At 42.9% G+C, this 22,308-nt stretch overlaps 2 protein-coding genes across 5 annotated transcripts in view; one reads left to right on the top strand and one right to left on the bottom strand.

Moving 5' to 3' along the window:
* The window catches only part of ZNF106 (zinc finger protein 106), a 57,981-nt gene extending 49,466 nt beyond the window's left edge, over positions 1-8,515 (bottom strand). The window contains exons 1-2 of one of the 2 annotated variants that reach the window (XM_048484156.1): positions 8,384-8,515; positions 399-484 (exon numbers count right to left, since the gene is read on the bottom strand). In XM_048484156.1, the coding sequence (XP_048340113.1) occupies positions 399-452 (54 nt within the window). In that variant the 5' untranslated portion in view covers positions 453-484; positions 8,384-8,515. The remainder of the gene's footprint in view (positions 1-398; positions 485-8,383) is intronic. The other variant, XM_048484157.1, reaches the window with a different exon arrangement.
* A 1,838-nt stretch (positions 8,516-10,353) lies between these two features.
* The window catches only part of SNAP23 (synaptosome associated protein 23), a 28,442-nt gene continuing 16,487 nt past the window's right edge, over positions 10,354-22,308 (top strand). The window contains exons 1-3 of one of the 3 annotated variants that reach the window (XM_048484154.1): positions 10,360-10,491; positions 10,740-10,853; positions 11,090-11,150. The gene's annotated coding sequence lies outside the window, so the exon portion shown is untranslated. Of the gene's footprint in view, positions 10,492-10,739; positions 10,854-11,089; positions 11,151-22,308 lie in introns of all 3 variants that reach the window. The other 2 variants (XM_048484153.1, XM_048484155.1) reach the window with 2 other exon arrangements.

Below are 22,308 nucleotides of genomic sequence, written 5' to 3'. Positions count from 1 at the left end.
TCCCGCCCCAGTGTGCTTACCCCAGTAGGACTGCCCCCAGTGATTTTAAAAGTTAAAACAAACTCTACAATGGCATCATGTGGAGGACCTGGGGACACACTACTGTCTAGTTTGGCCCTGAGACTGATACAAATAGCTTGACGACTTTAATTGAGTACTGCTCCTCCAAATGTTTTCAATGACTTGTATACACAATAATCAGTTAATTCTGCCCTTGCTTACCATCTTAGGTGAGCATCAGCATTCTCATTTACTGTGTAAGCCAAACACACATTTAAGTGCTTGATCATATTACAGTTATGATTATTATATAGTATTTTATATGGACTAAGGACAAAGTGTTAATTCACAGAACTTCTATTATTGAAAAAATACTATTCTACTAGTTTTAATTTTACCTTTTTTGAGCTGTATATGATGTGGCACAATATACATTTTCTTTCTTGAACCATGGTGAATACTCTTGAAATATATTACCCCATCCCTATAAGAAAGAAAGCAAATAATTAACATTTCCTAAACCTTCATAAATGATGTTTTATTAAAAACTGAAGCAGAGCTCTAACTGTTCAGCATACCATTTCCACTTCTATTCATATCTTTAGCTATGATCTGTTTTTGTAAGAGCCTAATTGAAGTGTACCTTTGATCAAGTTCTTGCATTGTAAGAAAATATTTATAAACTGTGATCAAGTACAATATCAGTACAAGTCAATACTGTTCAATTTTTCATCTAGATATTTGTACTAAATGATACACCAATCGTTCATGTATTTATTATTTATTTTATAGACTTAATTGACAGCCTTTTGGTATAACATACCCCCAAGGCAGCTATGCATGAATTTCAAGAAAAGCAAAATAAGGTTATTTGATCACATCAGGTACAACTTTACTCAGAATAAAACATTCTCTCTAGAACAAGCTGCCAGAGTGTGAACTGCTATACAGTGGAAGAACAGGGGACCGCCAATTAAGGTATAGCTCAGTAACATTACAATTAAGAGCATTAGTATGAATGACCCTTTCCTTTTTCTACTTTATTTTTTGTCGGGTCAAATTTAAGACCTCCATAATTTCAAACAGAGACATTATTGGAGTACAATGACTAACAGGCAATGGTGCCGAATCACAACATCATTTTCTTCTGTCTTGTTACTTCTACCAGCGGAAGGGGGGTGATTTTTGAAGATTCATTCCCTCCCCCGTAGCTGATTGAAATCGTGCTCCTCAGAAACCCTCAGGAATACTGTGGATAGTGTGATGTTGGAGGAGGGAGTCAGCAACGATATTACCCCCTTCTGATGGAAGAAAAGTTTCAATTCCTGCCCATGTGTATGCTGCAAGACATTAATAATATACGTGCTCAAACATAACTTTTTCCAAGAAAAAATAACAATGCCCAAATACACTTAAAATGGAAAGCAAAACTGTTCAAAGCTAACAGAACTTGTGATTAATGAAATGCATACATTTATATACTTTCACACATTTTATACATGGATCAGCATTCTCACATGCCAAGTAGCAGTTAAAGACAAGGAATGTAAGGAGGTCTGAAATGTAATGTGAGATGTGACTGGGTCCATTCCTCTAAATACATTCTCAGGCACTTCAAGGGCTCAGATCTCATATAAAGAGTTTTAATAACAACTATCAAGAAATTACCAAAGGAAACCTTGCCAGTCATACACACAAAAGTTTACACTGGAAACAAACTCTGGAAAATATCTTACATTCTAAGTAGACAACCGTTAAACATCTACTCAGGAAAACAACACCTACATGACAAACATGACACTGATGACAGAGGAGGCTGCTCAGGATTGTTGCTGCCAGGAACATTAGAAGCATCTTTACAAACTTCTGAAGAAGATGCAAGTATTCTTAAGAAGCAGGAGTGCTAATCCTTGAGCTCAATGACCTGTTCTGCTTCCCCAATTTCCTATACTAGGGTCACTTTGTAGTTTAATGAATTAATGCTCTTCAATATGTTTAGGATATTGGTCAAAATTGGCTCAGCACTTCTGGAATTCAGACACAAGCGCAAAGGGAAGTCATGCAGTTAAAAAGGACAAAGAGGTCACTGGAGTAGCCATGACTTTTCCCATCCATTAGAATGCAAAGCTAAAGTGACGTTTGCCAAGCAGATCTAAAATTACACCTGCTTTGTTGAATTAGCATATCCAAGTAACTGTACGTGATGGCACGGAGAGTTTAAGATTTCTGCCAACTACCCAATCAGCTGTAGTCACTTACGATGAAGTCTAAAAATACTATCTGAATTCAAATGTTACTGGCTGTCACTATGAAAGACAAGATCAAGTTTCTTTTTGCAAAGTGCCTGCTCAGACAGCAGGCAAAGAGGCAAAAGGCTGTCATACTCAGTGAGCCTTCCAAAGCAAAGCAAACTATTTCAAGTGTCTCCATCAAAATACAAATTCTTAGGTGGAGATATTCTCTCTCCCCCCATCAAAAGCAAGATGCATGAGAATTTATTTAAAATACTTATCCAATTATTTCGCAGCAAAATCCACAAAACTGTCTAACAATATAACACATCCAACATCAAAAATGATATTTAATCCACTATGAAGAATAAACTAAGCAAGTCTTATTACAGCAACTCATTCAACTGTCATCTGTCAGGAGTGCTTTATGTGTTCCTGCATTGCAGGGGGTTGGACTTGATGTCCCTTGGGGTCTCTTCCAACTCTATGATTCTGTGATTCTAAGAACTAGAAGAAACAAAGAAATCAAAACTAGCAACAATTAAACAGGACAATTTGAGCTCAGAGACCTGTTACTCCAAATGCCTTCTAGAATAAAGTTGTTTCAATGAGCCAAAAAGAGACGAGATAATGTGGACTTTCTTTCGTATGGAAACTCAAAAGATATGAAAGTCTAATTGTGCTGCCCCAAACACAGCTGCACACTTCTAAGCAGACTGACCCGGGAACACTGAGTATTTACAGGTAAATTTCTTGGCGGTCCATTGCCTTAGTGACCCACTGGCAGCTAGAAACAACCAAAGCCAAGTGCCAGAAACTCTGTCAGTAACTCATGTGCAACTTGGCTCAGGCCTTTCATTGGTAACAGTAATGCCTCAGTGGTCACTCGGTTTAGCTTGTGTCTGAGTTTTTCACTTCCCAGTCCACTTCTGCCACTGACTTTAGCCAAATGTAGCCACTCATTTTCACCAGTGGGATTCTGACAGGCCCAAAGAATTATTCTGCTTAGCTATCTTAAAAGTGACTTCATAAGTGCAACAGAAAAATACACAAACAATTAATGGGGTTGACAGTTACACTAATTACAAGAACAGTTACAAGAACTGTTACCTCTGACTTTTAAATTAAATATAATTAAGTTGTAATGATTTGTTATAACTTCTAACGATGGTCGACAAGGGAAATCAATTTGACTCATTCTGAATAGTTCTTAGGCAACTATTAGGAGAACCCTTATTCTGACACACCAGACTCAGGCTACAATTATAAAGTTTAAGAGAAAAAAATATAAAAACAAGAAAAAGCAATAGAAAACAAAGAAGCAAACTACTAAAAGTAGCTATGCCAAGCAGGCAACCAGTTCAGGTCCTCATAGGATCTTTACAGAGCAGACAGTCAGGTCACATAGAAAAGGACTTCCTTAGTCCCTTCACAAAGCCTCCAACTTCTTTTAAGAGGATGGTGACCCCCACAGGACACACACAGGTTGCTGCAGAAGTAAGATGTGCTCATACCCAAAAGGCATGTTCTAGAGTAGACAATGCAAAAAAAGCAAGAGGCACCATACAGGCGCCAGCTTGAGTGCCACGCTTTCTGAATCATATGGTCTGGGTTGTCTGTTCTTCCTCTTATAGGCTCTTCCAAGTGACATTAGCTCAGCTGATGCCTCTTGAAGCTGGGTGAAATTTCCATTAATCAAGAAAACCTTATATAATATCTGGTAAGAAATAATGTAGAGAAGTAGTCTTCAACATTTTCATGCCCAGGACTCTGACGAGAAACCCCTTTCAGCTGTTTCCTGCCATTTTAGTTACAGAACTTCTGAAAGTCAAGACATCCATTTGAAAGTAAGCAAGTCACAGTGAAGTTAGAAGGGAATAAAAGGTTCTGATTAAATACACTATCTAAAGAATTCTAGTAGCCTCAGCAACTAGACAAGTGACACTTTTAAATCCTTCAATACCTTGCAAGAAAAATTCTCATTACCTCCCACTACATTCTGCCAATATATGTAATGAAAAGGCAATCTTCAAAAATAATTTTAACCAGATGCTTTAGTGGTTTCTAAATCTCTAGAATCCAAATTGTCCAATGAATCAGGATATAATATCCAATTATCACACTGGTATAAACTGAGTAAAATTACTAAACAAAATTAGATCTAGGACTTCAGTAGGTCAAAATGAAATAACTTTCTCATGGAAGTTGCTCTCAACATAGAAACTGTGCATGATAAAAGCACCCACATGCTTATCCTTGGAAATTAACTATTTGACCAAGTATAGAGAAATAGAGGATGGAGGACTTCCTTGATTGTGTGGAGAAAATATTAAGTTACATTTGGTTATCAACAAATAGAGGATAAATAAAAACATGCAAGGGAATCTTTCCTGAAACTCTACGGACACAGCAACAGAAGATTACTCTTTTTTCCTTAGCTTCTGAGAAGATTTTTTAAAATGTACATATCTGTGTGTACATGATTATAAGCAGAAAAGTGTATGTATTAGAGTGAATTTAAGATCTTTATGTGTTCTAGAAAGCTGAACAATCATGCAAATTCAGGCATAGTAGGGAGAACGTAGCAATCCTATTGGTCCCTTTAACAACCTGCGTTAAGAGCCAGTCAAATTTTTCAATACCCCTTCAACCTATAAGTAGATCAGACTTAGTCAGCCAAGGCAGAGAGCTCTGAAGGACTTTAGAAAAGGGGGAGAGCTGAAGTCTGGATACCTGCAGCAGAGAATTCCCTCTGGAAGTGGAAGGAGCTTGAAAATTGAGGCCTGGCTATACTAACCATCCTAAAAGCTTCTACTGATGTTTTGTCTTCTTTAAATTTATTTTATGTTTTGCTATTTTAAGTGGGTGTTGCATTAGGGTGAGCAAGTTAGAAAATTTTGAGGCACATTACTGTTGAATCACATATTTCATAACGGACAGAAAGCTAATAAAAGTCTTAATAAAAATGGGAAAACAAACCATTAATATAAGAAGCTGATAAACACTTCTGAATGAGAAATAATGCCTAATGCCTCCATGGATTAAGGCAGAATGAACATTAGTTGGAGAAGATTTTTGTAAGAACAGAAAAAAGTTACTAATATTTTATGTAATCATATTACTTTTTTCATGAACATAAGGTTGTTTCTATATTAAAAGTTTACGCTTAAGACACATGAAACTAGCTCAGAATTTGCATTATAAATTTATCTGTGAAATAAAAATGAGTACTACTACAGTTAAATAAATTGCATCAAGAATAACTCTCCTGGTTTGTTCTTAGGGACCACAACCCAGAGGCGTACAGCCTATAGGGATAAGGGGTCACTTATGTCACCGGGCACACGCCTTTTGGTCTCAGGGAGCGCGCCAGGCGCCCCCCATGACCAAAAGGCATGCGCTCTAGCCGCATGCCACCAAGCCCCACCCCCTCCCAGCCTCCGTGCAGGCATCCCTAGGCCCTGTGGGCCTGCACGGAGGCTGGGGGGCAGGGCTTGGCCTGCAAGGAGGCCAGGGGGCGGGGCATGGTGGTGGGTGGCCCCATTCCCAGCATCTGTGCAGGTCTTTCCAGGCCCTGCCAGCCTGCATGGTGGGTGTGGCTCAGCATGCATGGAGGCCAGGAGGCAGGTCTCGGCCTGTATGGAGGCCACGGGCAGCCCCACCCTGAAACCCCGTCTCCGGTCTCCGTGCAAGCCTCCCCAGACCTTCTTGGCCTGCACGGAAGCCGGGGGGAGGGGCTTGTCCTGCACGGAGACTGGGGGGGCTTGGCGGCAGTGGCCCTGCTCCCAAAGCCCCATCTCCGGCCTCTGTGCAGGTCTCCCCAGGTCCTGCACAGGGGGCGGGGATTGAGATGGCACGGCTCAACCTGGATGGAGGCTGGTGCTCGGCGGCAGTTGCCCCGCTCCCAGCCTCCATGTAGGCCTCCCTGGGGCCTGAATGGAGGCTGGGGGTGGGGAGGCTCAGCCTGCACAGAGGCTGGGGGGGCAGGGCTCAGCAATGGGGGCCCCCAGCCCTGCCTCCGGCCTCTGAGCAGGCCTCCACAGGTCCTGCTGGCCTGCACAGAAACATGAGGTGGCTCAGCGGCTGGCATCCCCGCCCCCAAGCATGGGGGGGCGCCCAGAGAAGGGGTTGTCTCTGAGCTCCATTTCCCCCCGATACACCCCTGTCACCACCTCATGGGATTGTTATATATTTCATGTGGAAGGACATTTGACTGGCTTCCATTAAGTATCTAAACTGTGGAGGGCTGTTACTTTGGCACGATGCATGTCCTTCCCTCAGCTGTCCTTGAAGACTGATATAAGAAGATTCCTTACCTGGAGAGACAATGCCCTTGTGAATCTGTACATACAGGAGCAATAGAATATGTGCTTCTCCAATGCCAGTACTATGAAGATATACATGCCTCATTTTAGGAGTAGCCGTGGCGTAGTGGTTAAGAGCAGGTGCATTCTAATCTGGAGGAACGGGGTTGGTTCCCCGCTCTGCCACTTGAGCTGTGGAGGCTTATCTGGGGAATTCAGATTAGCCTGTGCACTCCCACACACGCAAGCTGGGTGACTTTGGGCTAGTCACAGCTTTTCGGAGCTCTCTCAGCCCCACCCACCTCACAGGGTGTTTGTTGTGAGGGGGGAAGGGCAAGGAGATTGTAACCCCCTTTGAGTCTCCTACAGGAGAGAAAGGGGGGATATAAATCCAAACTTCTCTTCTTCATTTTACCATTGATGCATAGATTCCCAAGTCTCACAAGACCAATCTATATTGCTTTGTTGCTAACAAATACCAACCGTGATATAACATATAGTGTAGTCAGGTTTTGCACAGCAGCACTTGATACATATCGCAGGAAGATTATGCTATAATCCAAGTTTAAGTATGCCATATTAGAGTGCACTATGACTTGATAGTTATAGCCTCTCATCTGCTAATTTTGACATTTCCCTGTCCTTACTGAATGTTCTTTTGTAGTTTCTAAAGTTTTTGTTTCCTTTAATTGTTCTTAGCCCACCCTCTCTATGCACCCACACTTTTTAAAGTATTCCTATTCATTCCTGCAGATCCTTTAGCTATTGTTTTAACATGCCTTATGTTTTTAACATGCCTTATGTTTTTAATTTTATTCATATTATGTTGATCTATGACCAAAACTGATTTGATTTGACAAACTTCCATATTATATTCAACTACTGAACTCCAACACTTAGCCACCCTTATGCAAGATTATGGAGGAAACTGCACACACCACCACAAGTCTATGGAGAAAACTACACACACTGCTACAAGCGTCTTGGAAGTTTCTACTGCAGTTACTTGAGTTGCTAAAGAAAAAGGCTGGCTTTTGATTGCACTTTTAAAATAAAGAGTAGATTGTGCCTTCAGTAATGGTCAAACATATCAAACAAATGCATAGCTGTCCAATACTTTTCTCCGTATTTTTCCATTTTGATCTCAGAACCACCTGAAAATGTTTTAGAAACTACTAGCAATCAGTAAACTGCAATTTGAAAACCACTGGTGTGGGATTTATCTTACTGCCACCTTCAAAACATGATTCTTTTATCCATAAAGGTTGTTCTGGATGATCCCACTGCAACTCAACTGTTGCCATCACAGTGTTGAGTTGTAAAAGTAAAAACAGATTTCTCTCATGTTCTCAAAAAGATGGTAGGAGGTCACAGAATTTCTGAATTGGACACTTCCTTTTTTGTTTTGTTATCTGTTTGGTCCATAAAACATTTGGGTTCCACGGCTAGAATGAAAATAATAAGAAAAGATACACGGTCTGCAGTTCACATTCCACTACAGGGCTATGGGCTTAGCGGGCCTAAAATCTACTTAAAATGGTTCACTTTCAGTGCCATCACCACAGAGTTTTCCTTTCAACCCCAGTTGGAGTAAGTCTTTCACCCAAACAGAGGTCCTTTCCACACATGCAGAATAATGCACTTTCAATCCACTTTCAATGCACTTTGCAGCTGTGCGGAATAGCCAAATCTACTTGCAAACAACTGTAAAGTGGACTGAAAGTGCATCATTCCGCATGTGCGGAAGGGGCCAGAGATTAGCCAACCTTCCTCAAATGTATCAGTACTTAAACTTAACCCATACCCCAAACGCGGAACAGGAGAAACAGTCCGCCTTTCAGTACTCACAAGCCGTACCCTCTACACCGCACAACGCAGCGACAACCGACACGCCCATCACCAAGCGAGATGAATGGAGCAGGGCCCCTCCACCATCATAGCGGCTTCCTTCTCCAGGGACTTGCTGAAGACGACCCAAAAGAGAACCGCGCCACAAGGCGGAGAGCGTGTCCTTGCATTCAGCCAATCAGGCGGCCAAATTCTATGCACATATGCATGCTGGGAATAGTAGTTTTGTATGTCATCATAACGAGTTTGTCTGCGTCATAAAAACAGGAAACGACTTGTCCCAGAAATGGATGGTTGAGCGAGATGCAATGCAATGCATTATGGGCGTTGTAGTATTGACTACCGGGGCTGCAGCTTGTAAATTTATCTGGGGATTAAATTTCAGAAGAATAGGCGCGCTATTGTGTTGCAGCAAAAAACCACAAAAAAAAAGTCTAACATTTATTTTGGCGAATGTGTATGCCACAATAAATTGCTAAATTGCCACGAGATTGCTTTTTTGTTTCTGCCTGGGATTAAGTACCACTAAATGGGATTTAATTCTGCATTTGTGATTTTATTCTGCACTTTTAAGTTAAATTAGCTCAAAAGCACATAGAATGTAGTGGGATATTCTGAAGTAAAGATGACTAGGACTAGCCTGTAAAATGAGTTGCTGGGAACAAAAAACAAAGGACTTCCCAAAAGAAAACAAACAAAAAAATTACACAGTGAGCGTTCTGTTGTTAAGATATTGACACAGGATGACAGCTAGTGTCAAAACAGTGGTAAGGCGGAAGCTGTTCCTGTATTTTCAAATAGATAAACACCAGAGCACAGACTACAGTTTGAAAGCCTTAAAGAACTTGCAAAACTGGTTGTACTTCGTGTTATTGAAGGAAACAAAAGATGAACACATGTACCACATCCTGTGATAACTTCATTATGCACAGCCCTGGCCATCTAAATACATTTGGAGAAAACATGAGAAATGTGCGGAATGTTATTCAATGGGCTATCTCCCAGGATTGTTATTCAATGGGCTATCTCCCAGGATTGTATGTAGAATTGCAGCCAGTGACATGGAAGCTGATATAATTTTTACTGCCATTTGCTTGCTTCTAATTTCCCTTTCATTCCCCATTTTCCCACTGATTTCAGATTTTTCTGCAAACCTGGGACATTTTTCAGGTTTGTGGAAAGACATGTTTTGTCCGGTTATAGCTTCAGTCTCTGGATAGAAGTATCCTCAAATTTGGATATATTGAGAATTAGCTATACTGACGTGTAACAGATTCTTTAAATCCGCAACTTTCATTTTTTAAAAAATGTATCCAGAATATTTTGCTGTAAGATACAAAGAGAAAAACATATCTAGAGATGTTTTTAAAATGACGAGAACTCACAGAACTTATTTTTATGTTAGGGGATATCCTGATATACAATTGTCATTTTAAAAAACCCTGAAAAGGTATGATGGTGCAGGGGAACAGTTTAGACAGCAAATTAATCTGGAATATTTTATATTTTTCATCTTGCCCCTCATTATCAGTTGCTCAGCATTTAAAACTAGGAAAGCCAACCGTTTAAACTGCTTCAAACAGGAAGGGATTCAACCCGAACTTTCCAAGTCTTTGAACGGCGCCTCTTCCTTCCGCACAACTAAACTCCGCAGAGATAAGCACTTCCAGGAACCAACGAAAAGGGGGGCGGAAATACCTCTACGACTGATATCTCAACTAGCCTATTGTAGCCCCCGGTTTCAGAGTTTAAACCAATCACCAAACAAAAAAAGACGGGAGGGTGAAAAGTGAGAAAGCACTACTATGATTCTGTGAGGGGAAAAAGAAGGCGGAGTTGAATCTCGACTGGCGTCGACTTTCTCCAGTAGTTATGAAATATTCGATACCAAGCGGCCAATTGGTTGCGCCTTCTGGAGACGAGGGCGGAGCCTTGGTGGGGGTCGAAGGAACCGGGCGGGGTGGGGCCAGGGCCGGTGTAGGAAGGGCCAAAGGCCGGAGGTGGCGAAGGGGCGATAGTTACGCCCTGTGTGTGTGGAGCGGGTGGAAGGACTTGTGCGGCGTGTGAATCTCCGGAATGGGATCCGGCTGAAGACGCAGGAGAGAAAAGTGAAATGGGGGTTTTTTTTGAGGGCTGACAGAGGCGGGGGGACCCATGTGGGGCTGCTCTGAGGGGGAAGTGGTGGCTGGGCGGGGTCTGAGACTCGGAGAGCTGCCCGAGGCGACCGGGGGAAGTGCCGCTGGAGGAGAGGAGGGGGTGACAGTCGTGTGTGAGGCGCTTCTCGATCGAAAAAGGTAGCACGAGCCCCCGCTAGATCCAGACTGAAGGTTTATCTGGTATCCGGTTTCCGACACAGGCCTCCCAGATGGTGCCACAGCGATCACACAAGGCTAAGGATATACAAGAGTACTTTTGGAGAGGCGATTTATGTCATTTCAAGACTCTTTCAAAAGATTTTTCCGTGTGGGAGGTGATGATTTTATTTTTAGGCGTTGAGATGGCTTTGTCCCTTAAAAGGGGGGGGGGAATACGTTTCTTTTTGTTTTGTGTCTTGCTTCCGCAGGGATGCGGGCTTAAAACAAGTGAAAATAAGATGGGGGCTTGGGGAATTTCGTTCAGAATGACACGGATATATGTGAACTTTGATCACTGAATAGTGGTCTTCATCAACTATTTTTTGACATAGTTTTGTTGCTTTTGAAATAGTTTTTTGGACATCGCTTTGTATTGGATAAGGAGTCCACTTGCTGCTCTTCTTGTAGACCAGGTATGTGAGAGAATCCCAGTTCTGTGATCATTCAAATGTTATCTGATGAATCTAGTGCATGGATTTAAATTATTGGAGTGGGAGAGTGTGACCTTTCTTTGAGGTTCGTGTCTTTGGCTGTTACTTTCTTTAGGGGATTACATTTGTAGCAGATCCCAGGGTCAGATTTATTATGTCATAATCCCTGAATTGTTTTGTGATCTTTAAGAAAGTGATAAGTTTAATTTCCTTTAAACTTTGAAATCGTCAAGACAAATAATAATCATTCTAGGCAGGAATCTGGTCAGAGATGCAGTTCAGAGATGCAGATAAAAGAATAAAAGAAGTGCAAAAGGAAGATGGGAGGGAGGATGATGATAGAGAAGCTCTGTGAATTCTTTACATCTCTAAAAAGTGTGGGGCATGTGCCCCAACCACAGGTATTGTTTCCAGAAAGGGAGTCTGGATAACTCAATCAAATTGAGGTGATGAGATAAAATAAAAAATCAGGAAAATCCATTTTAGTTTTCTATAACTATCGTAGTGTCGACAGCTCATCCATAATTCTATCAGCTTCCTTCTGTCAGTACGTCAATTGGCCATGCTGGTAGGGGCTGATGGGAATTGTAGTTCCTGAACATCTGGAGAGCCGCAGGTTCCCTACCCCTGTCCTAATGGCAGGGGTAGAGAACCTGGCGGCTCTCCAGATGTTCAGGAACTACAATTCCCATCCCGGCCTCCTGTCAGCATGGCCAGTGCCCGGCCATGCTGGTGAAGGCACTGATGAGGGAACCTGGTCCTATCCTGGCGACACCTAAGTGTTCTTAGAGAACTCAGAAGTGAGATTGTTGGTCTTTTATCCAGTATATGTACATTGTCACTAAAATCAGCCACAGGAGACTGAATAATAGAGAATGTTGCACTACTTTTTAAAAGGAGTCTAGAGGGAAATCAGAAAATTACAGACCAGTTGGCCTAATGTCTGACCAAGGGAATCTTAGAAACTGCAATCAAAGGTAGAAGTAATAGGCACATAGATGAACAAAGCATACTGGGAGAAAATCAGCATGGCTTCTGTAAAGGCAAGTCCTGCCTCATCAACCCTTTGGAGTTCTTTGAAAAAGTGAACCTGTAGATATCTGAACCAGTAGATGTTATGTATTTGGACTTTTATGAGGCACCTCATCCAAGACTTCTTTTGAATTAAGAACTGATTAAAGAATAGGAAGCAAAGAGAAGGAATAAATTGGTAGTTCTTTTAATAGAGGCTTGTAAGCAGTAGGGTCTCACAAAGATTGGTATAGGGGCCAGTGCTATTTAATTAATTTAACAACTGATCTAGAACTGTTGGTAAACATAGGAGCAAGTTTGCAGATTACACAGAACTATTCAGGATGATGAATACCAAGGCTAACTCTGAGTGAGTAGCAATGTGGCACATGAAGTTCAGAGAAGTAAATGTAAGGTGATACACTCTGGAACAAAAAATCCCACCTTCAACAATATGCTAATAGGGCCTGAACTTATTTCAGTTGAGACAGAAAGAAACCTTGAGGTTGTAGTAAGTCAGTGAAAATGTTAACCTAGTGTGCCACAGCAGTGAAAAAGGCAAACTCTGCAAGGAATTAGCAGGAAAAGGATTCAAAGTAAAACATCTGATATTATACTTCCCCTATGTTGCATCCTCATTTGGAATATTGTATAATGTTCCATATCTCAAAAGGACATCATGGGGCCAGAAAAAATGCAGAAGAGGGGGACCCAGAGGATTAAGAGGTTGGAGCAACTTCCCTATGATGAAAGTTGAAGGATCTGGCACTTTTCAGGTTGGAAAAGAGTCGACGGGGGGAACATGATAGAGGTTTATAAAATTATGCAAGGGTGGAGAAAACTGACAGAAATAACTTTCTCCCTCTTAAAATACTAGAACTTGACAGCATCCAATGAAGTTGAGAATCAGTAGATTCAGGGAACAAAATAATTACTACTTTACCTAATGAGTTGTTAAAATGTTGAATTTGCTGCCAAGGGACGTATTGATGACCACAAACACAGATAGTTTTAAAAGGGGATTAGACAGATTCATCGAGGATAAGACTTATCTGTGACTACTAGCAGTAGAGATTACAGCAAACCTCCCCATTTGGAGGTAATAAAATTCTGAATATCTGTGCCAGGAAGCTACATCAGTATTGTAGCTACACAGCCTCAGTGTTTATGCTTTATTGTTGGCTGTCCTGAGGAACTGGTAGGTTGCTGTGTGAGATAGAATCCTGGACTAAATGAACCATTGGTCTGATCTAGGATGTTCTTATTGAACTTTACATAATTGAATGTAAAGACCATACTGTGTAGAGGGTAATATATGTGCAATTCAGGGTACCTCTTAAAATTGCTTTTGGGGGGAGCAGAGCCAATTGATTATGTCAGCAGTTCCCACTTCAAGAGTAAAAATGGCCTGCATTAAGACAGAAGCTGCAAAAAGCTTGTGTGGCACTTGTGACCATTTAAATAAATAGCCCCAATGTTGACTAATGCTCTTGGATCAAGACAGTTGCCTCTCTTCTTAGCGATTAATCTAAACTGCATATGTTTTAGACTACTATACAGCTAGAGTAGGAATCCCATGGTGCAAAGCAGTAATATAGTTAAAGTTCTGTTCACGACCTGAGTTCAGTTTTGGCGGAAGTTGGTTTCAGGTAGCCAGTTCAAGATTGACTCCGCCTTCCAAGGTTGGTAAAATGAATACTTTTGCTAGGGGTTAAGTGTAGACGACTGGGGAAGACAGTGGCAAACCACCCTGTGGTTTTCTAGTCTACCTAGTAAAAATCATGATGTGAAGTCACCCCAGTGGATCTTGGTCCTTTCACAGGAGACTACCTTTACCTATATGCCAGAAAATATTTGCTTTGTGCATATGGAAGTTATCTACATTCCACCAAATGTATTTTCTTTGCATTTGATTAAGTTTACTAGCAGTCCTGAACTGTGATTTTAAAAATTTATTTTTATGTTTTTATTATCCTCTATGAAGGACATAAGGAAGGTGGCTAATAAATGTTTTCAAAGAACAAAATAAAAACCAGGATTTTGGTGAAATGTTGCTCCAGTTCATCCTTATGCTGAGGTATGGAGGTGGAAACATTTCCAAATTTGTTATATTTCATCATTCTCTATAAATAGGCTTTTAATATTTCTGGATCAAAAAGCCAGTTAGAAATTGAATAAATAAATAAGGCAGTGGTCAACTGGAGTGTGTTCTCATTCTTTTAAAATATAGGGACAAATGTCCAGAGTCGGCATGGAAGTTAAAAATTCATCTTTCAAGTAGAAATAGTGGAAACTGCCCCCCCACCGAAACTAGTGTGTGTATATATATATTTAAATGTTATTTGAGCTCTAAAATAATGATTGATCAGCCTGCCGACAACAAGTGGAATGTATTGTTGAAGGGTTTCATGGCTAAAATCAACTGGCTGTTGATTTTACAAGCTGTGTAGCTGTGGTCTGGTAGTTTTTGCACCTAACATTTCACGTGCATCTATGGCTGGAATCTTCTCATGCATGTCATGGTGAGATGTGTGCCTCTGAAGATGCCAGCCATAGAACCAGGTGAAACATTGTACAGGGAAGTTTTATATTGTATTCTCTGTTAGCTCTTCAGTAGACACTGTTTGAGGTTGAAAGATTACCTCATTTTTCAGTTCCCTTGTGACTTACTAGTTATGTAAAGGAGGAAGTGAATTTGAAAAAGTTTCTGCCTGAAATACAAAACGTTAAGACCTGTTGAAGAAATAATTATCTCACAAACTAGAAAATAAATGTCCTGTATGTTGACACTTATGCTGACGTGATTACCACAGTGATGTGAAGAGAGTAGACAGGGAGAAGCTTTTCTCCCACTCTCATAATACTACAATGTGTGGTTATCTTCTGAGGCTAAAGCTTGAGAGATTCAAAACAACAAGTAGTTAAATTATGGACCTCCCTTCCCCAGAATGTGGTGATGGCTGCCAATTAGAAAGGTTGTGAGGAGGAGGAGTTTGGATTTATATCCCCCCTTTCTCTCCTGTAGGAGACTCAAAGGGGCTTACAATCTCCTTGCCCTTCCCCCCTCACAACAAACACCTTGTGAGGTAGGTGGGGCTGAGAGAGCTCCGAAAAGCTGTGACTAGCCCAAGGTCACCCAGTTGGCGTGTGTGGGAGTGTACAGGCTAATCTGAATTCCCCAGATAAGCCTCCACAGCTCAGGCGGCAGAGCGGGGAATCAAACCCAGTTCCTCCAGATTAGATACACGAGCTCTTAACCTCCTACGCCACTGCTGTTCATGGAGGATAGGGCTATCCATTGATATTAGACAAAATGGATACGAGTCATGATGTGTGAACAGACTTCTATACTTGATGAGCCTTGGTCTGATCCAGTATGGCTTTTTAATGTTCTTGGGCTAGGGTCTGCAAACTGTGGCACTCCAGATGTTCATAGACTACAATTCCCATCGGCCCCGCCACTTGGCCATGCTGGCAGGGGCTGATGGGAATTGTAGTCCTGGGAACTTACCATGAGGGTTCCTTCTGCTTTAAGGAAGGCATCTTGGAAGCTGGGGTGTTTCCTTCTGGCGGCTCAGGGAGACAAGGCTAAAACTTCCTGTCTTCCCAGGGGGAACTCATGACTCACAGCAAGAAAAAGTCTTTCTCAGGCTTGAGTTACTACTTGTTTTCTTCATTTGTACTCTGCTTTTCTTCCCAAGTATCTTGAATCATTCTCACACTTTCTTATTTTATCCTCCCAGGGTGGCTGAGGTAGGTTATGTTGAGTATGTATGACACTCCCAACTTCCATGGCAGAATGGAATTCAAAATTAGGTCTGAGATGCTAGTCTGATACTAACCCCCATGCCACACTGGCTGCCCTGATGACCACTTAAGTGCTATTCTAGGCAATTACTGTGTTATCTAAAGACTTGCTCATTTAAAGGTTTGTGGCCCTTGTTCTACCTCGTTATATGTTTTTTACTTATTTCTGCTTAGATTTAATGCTCAGATGTGGCTGGTCAACAATACAACATTCTGTGGACTAGCTGATTATACCTCACTAGCAGTAAAGTCCCATTGCAGGGGCAATGGGGAATGCAATGGGCTCTAGCAAGCATCCCCCCCTCCCTCCCAATGGTCTGAAGTGTTGGTGCCCTTCCCCTCTCAGGGCACTTACCTTTGCTGCTGGAAGGGAAGGCAGGGGGTGTCGGCTGGGCCTTATCCAAGGCGCTACTGCTCTGTGGGCCAGGAAGAACTCAAAAGTCCCAATAGTGACCCCTACACCAATGGCAGAACAGGACTCACAAAATGAGTCCCATTGGTGGAGGGTTCATCATCAGGACATTCGACTTCTTAGCGTTTTATTGTTTAGGATTACCCTTCCCACATCAATTTCACGAACAAGCAGCAACATTTAATCTAAAATGCAATTACTATCTCAAACCTTGGCTATATCACCATTGTTTCTGTATGTTCTGGTTTGCAAATGTGAAAAATCTTCTTCAATCAAGGAAGAACATGTTTGTTACCTTAAGAAGATTTATGTATCTTGTTTTCACTCAGCAAAAATGTCTGTCATAGAGGCTGGTCGGCAGTATAAATCAATAAAAAAATCCTTTCATTAAAAGCAGAAAACTTTTGCTGCTGATAGTCTATCAATTGTTGTGATGTGAATTTTCCACTTCCGCCTATGTGACAAGTAGCTTAAGAAAGTACTTGGTATTGTATTTATACATTTATCTTTGCACTTATTTCCCAACCATCAGCGAAGTCCCTGGGCACAGTGTATGCACAGTGTAGGATAACTCAGTATAACAAAATAAAAGCTATGAGTAAAGTACATGTTAATTGGTACAGTGCTAAGTTGTGGTAACAGTAGGTATGAATACAACTGGTAATTAATCAGGAAACAATTACTTTTTGTAGCGAGAGAACTAGCTCCGATAACTCTTGTTCAGGGCCTGAATAATCGTGCCAAGTTTGTTAATAAATTAAAAGACCTTTACTTTTGGAATTGATTCATATTCTACTTTTAATTGAGCAAAACAAAAATATTCCAATATTGTTCAATTGAAAATATTCATTAATAAACCTCATTGAATGAGTGTCATGACTAGGGACAAATGTATTTTAGGGTTAGTAACAGAACCTGTATTTTTTTTACCACAGGTTATTAAAAAATTCCAATGTAGTACCAAAGATTGAAGTATTAATTAATAAACTACTCTCTTACTTTAACATGTGTACTATGTGAAAGTCTGAGCTTTGTGTATTCTAAGTGAGCGTATAGTTTTAGGGAAGCTCTTAGCTATCCAGGCAATGTTGGTAGTATCTTGTAATACAAGGCCATTGTGTAATAAGGGAAGGCAAGATAGTTGAGGTATTTTACAAGCTTGTTTTTCAGAACTTCAGTCTAGGTGATCTTTTTTTCATGTAAGTTATCACAACTATGTTAACTTTGTTCACTTAGTATAGAAGTTGTAATTGAAATGTGTATTTTCTGCACCATGAATATACATTTTGCAATCAAAGGTTTGTGAGGCCCCAAAGTGAAGTGTTTCTCTGTTCAGTACATAGAATTGAGGAAGTTGTTATGAATTGGGTTTTTTTGTGGGAGGAAACCAAGATTGCAAGGAGACTTCTGCTTTAAGGCATTTTAAATATAACAAGAGTGTTGTCTTCAGGGATCTATCAATACATACATCACTACAACAAAATTAGTGGCTGAAAATTCTCTGTCCCCCATCCAACTCTTCATCTGCTAGACCTGTTGTTCTACTGAAGGCGGAAGGACATCTTGATGGGTGGTTTCCAACCCGTTCTCAGGGAGGCAGGATGTAGAAACTTGTCACTTCCTGTGAACCGCTTGGTCGCCCATTTAGATCCAGTTTACTTTCCTGCCTCACAGGGAGAGCAGCATCCTTTCTAGGCTCTGCGAGTTTATCTGTTATTTGTCAGTTTTTTAGTGTGTGTCTGTGTCTATCCTTCCTTACATACTTCACCCAGTGGTTTTACCTCCCTCCCTCTCCTTATCCTGCGTTCGTTTAGTGGAAGGTCTGATTCATGCATAGGGATTCTTCCCGCCAAAAAAGACCGCCAAAATGGCCGACGGTTTCTCTCCTCCCAGAGAGACCTTTGTTCGGTCGTCAGCAGAGAGCACTAGGGCTGCCACCCACAAAAACTCTAATAGAGCCGCTCGGGAGGAGGCAGTCGAACTCACTCCCTTCCCATCCAGGGAAGGACGGGCTCAGCCACAGACAAAGAAGCCATGGATAAAAGAGCCGAGTGGCAAGAAGCGGTGAGAAAAAACCCAGAGCCAGGAGCCGAGCACCGGCGGCCCCCGCACAACCGCTGAGGATGCCTTTTTTCCCTGGGTCTCCTCTGCTCCCTCCCGGCGCTTTCCTACCCCTCAGGGGGTTGACGATCACGTGCAGGACCCGGAGGCCTCGCACGCAGCAGCAGGCGTCTTGGCAGCCCCACTGTCTGGCAACAGAGGACACCGCCACGGAGGCTCGGAACGCAGCACAATCAGACGAAGACGAGGAGGAGGGAGAAGAAAGCGATTCCTTCTCGACCAGGCAAGATCGCGCCCATGTTGCAAGGGAGAGGGGGGCAGGGTGATCGCCCCGTAGCTCTCCCCAGCTTAAACAGATGGCATGACACCTCCCCCCTAGTTAACTTGTTCAGAGAAGCTATGAGAGAGGAGATTCAGTCTTATCATAAGAAAGAGCATGGTCCCAGATGCAGGAGGCAGTCTCCCTCTCCCTCTCCAACTGCTCTATCTCCCCAACACACAGGGGCAGACCTAGATGCAGGGACCCCTTAGCCTTCCCGGGAGATGAAGACATCAGTGAAGGGGAAATAGGAGAGGACTCTGATCATTTTTCAGAGTCGGATGGGGCCAGTTCAGACAATCAGGAGCAACCTTTAAAGTTTTTCAATATAGAAAATATTTCTCTTATTACCAAAGCCATTTCTGCACTGGATCTTAAGGACTCTGAAGATGCCTTTGATCCTGCAGCCACTTCTAAATCAGATAAGCCCATCAAGGGCTGCCCTAAAGGGGGAAAAGACATTTTTCCACAATAGGACTGTAACTCTGAGTTTCTGCCAATGCCAGAGTATTTTCAACGAGGAATTCTCAAAGAATGGGCATCTCCCACCTTGGCTAAAAACCTGTCTCCATCATTCAAAAAGTTGTACCCAGTGCCAGACTACATCACCAGAATGCTCCAGATTCCCCTGGTGGACGCCCCCATCTCCACTCTCCAATCGGGGGGGCTTGGTGTCCAAAGATGGTGTTGGTACCATCAAAGACCAACTAGACAAGCATTCTGAGGCCATTCCCAAAAAAGCCCACAATGGCCTTGCAGCATTAGCAAAGCTCCTTCTTTCATTAGCCACTATGGCTAGGGCTGCAATCATCTGGCTGCGCAGAATTTTGGATATGCTCCCGCCTGAGTCTAAAGCCATTAGAGAGGGAGTGGAAAGAATTCTCCTTAGCACTTCTTACCTGGCAGATTCTAACCACGAAGGCCTTCTACTAACAGTAAAGGTTATGGCCAACAGTGTAGTGGCTAGGAGGCATGCTTGGCTCAGAGCCTGGCCAGCAGACGTTCAGTCAAAACATCTCGTGGCAGGTTATTCATTCCAGGGTGGCACCCTTTTCAGCCCAGAATTGGAACAAGTTCTAGTGCAAACTAAGGACAACAAAAAAGCCATGCCCAAGTTGCTCAGAGCTGACCATTCTAATCAGAACAGCAGGCCAACATCCACATTCCGGTCGCATAAAACCCTTCCTAGACCTTCCCGTGATGGTAAACGCTGGCAAGCCCAACAGGGTTTCCGTAGACACACTGGACAATTCAATAGTTCCTTTCGTACCAACTCAAAATCCGGAAAACCCTTCCGTTCCGAAGGATCCACCAAACAATGACTCTCACCTAACCCCGGTAGGTGGCCGCCTTCAATTTTTCAGTCATCAATGGGAAGGCAGCCATGTAGACCGCTGGTCTCAGGAGGTCATTCAGTTAGGTTACTCGATCGAATTTGCTCACCTACCCCCGCAGCGTTTTCGCGCGTTCGCAATCAATGCCAACATAGACAAGGCACAAAGAACACAACGGGCCATTCAACACCTTATCAGTATTCAGGCAATAGAACCAGTGCCAGAATTGGAGAGATCCTTGGGGGTGTTCTCTCACTTTTTCACAGTGCCAAAGCTCAACGGGGACTGGCGAGCAATACTCAATCTGAAGTTCATCTATCGACATCTACAGCTACATCGATTCAGGATGGAAACACTTCGTTCCATCGTAGAAAATCTTCGTCCAGGCGACTTTCTGACCTCCTTAGACCTGACAGAGGCCTACCTCCACATCCCGATTAACCATTCTCACAGGAAGTATCTCCACTTTGCAGTACGCAAGCCACAGTTCCAGTTCAGAGCTCTACCTTTCGGGTTGGCCATAGCCCCTTGAGTTTTTTCCAAGATTCTGCTGTGTCCCATTACCCTGCTTCAGGAGCAGAAGATTCATGCTTACCCATACCTCGGCGACATCCTGGTCCGGTCAAGATCAGCTCAACAAGCAACCAAGGATGTCCAAACAGCGCAGAAGGTTCTGCAAGATCACAGTTTCATAGTGAACCTAGACAAGAGTACAATCATTCCATCGCAGACAATGGAACACTTGGGAGCATTCATCGACACCTCCAAGAACTTTCTATTCATCCCACAGGACAAGAGACTACGCTTCCAACGGACGGTTTCACTCATCATCTCCAAGCTAACATAATCTCTCCTTCTATTGGCGAGTCTGATGGTGTTGGTATTCAATATGCTTTAGTGGGGCAGACTCCACACCCGGCCCTTGCAAATCTTTCTGCATCCCTTCCAACTACAGATCATGCTGAAGCAAGATCGCATAGTTGCTCTGCCTTCGCAAGGATCTCCGGTGGTGGACCTCTGAGCGCAACCTATCGAAGGGAAAAGTATATCTCCATCCAGACAGGAACCAGGTGATCACAGATGCCAGTCTCCGAGGTGGGGAGCATCCTTGGGAGAACAGTTTGTTCAGGGTTTCTGGTCAGCAGACAAAACGATCTTACCCATCAACTTTCTGGAGACGAGATCTATCTTCAAAGCCCTTCTGCATTTTCAGTCAGTGCTTCAAGGGACCCATGTTCCCATACGTACGGACAACACCACAGCAAAGGCGTACCTAAACAACCAAGGCAGGTCCAAGTCATCCCAGATACACAGGGAAGTCATGCTCATTCTGTCATGGACCGAAACTCACCTACTTTCGCTATCGGCGGAACGCATCAGGGGACAGTTGAACATCACAGCCGACTGGATCGGCAGGCAAACTGTTGCAGAAGCAGAATGGAGGCTAAAGCCAGCAATCTTCCAAATGATCACGAGGACCTTCAGGTACCCCAAGTTAGATCTGTTCGCTTCAGCAGAAAACCGTCAACTGCCCTGCTTCGTGTCCCGGTTCTGTCATCCAAAGGCGGCAGAAGTGGACGCCTTAGTAATGCCATGGCCCAAAGCTCTGTTATAAGCCTTCCCTCCCCTCCCCATTATTTCCAAGGTGTTGAGGAAAATAGCAGCGGAACAAGCCGAGGTGATTCTAGTAGCACCGTACTGGCCTTGGCTCTCATCCATTCTGGAGATGGTAGTCTCCCCGGGCCTTCCACTTCCAACGCCACCAGACTTGTTGACTCAAGGTCCAGTTTCCCACCCGAACCCGCAGTGGTTCAAACTGACCGTGTGGCGCTTGAGAGGAATCTCCTAAGACGCAAGGGATACTCTGAACAAGTCACCAACACGCTTCTAGCCTCACGACGTTCTTCTACAAATAACATCTACAATTCCTCGTGGAAAGCGTTCGTGAGGTCGCTTGGTCGAATGACCAAGGCAGCAATTAGTAAAACAATTAAGGCCTGTATCATTGAAGCCTATAAAGCATCGAACCATCCCCTCCCTCAGAGGATCACGGCTCACTCCACGCGTGCGGTGGCTGCCAACGTGGCCTTCAGAAAACAGGTCCCCCTGATAGACATCTGTAGAGCTGCTACTTGGTCTTCAGCATCCATTTTTGTCAGACACTATAAACTCCATTCCCTAGCAGCCTCTGAAGCC

The sequence above is a fragment of the Sphaerodactylus townsendi genome, linkage group LG02, assembly GCF_021028975.2.
Source record: "Sphaerodactylus townsendi isolate TG3544 linkage group LG02, MPM_Stown_v2.3, whole genome shotgun sequence".
Taxonomy (NCBI): Eukaryota; Metazoa; Chordata; class Lepidosauria; order Squamata; family Sphaerodactylidae; genus Sphaerodactylus; species Sphaerodactylus townsendi.
Note: the sequence above shows the minus strand (reverse complement) of the source record. Positions and strands in the feature narration are given on the sequence as shown.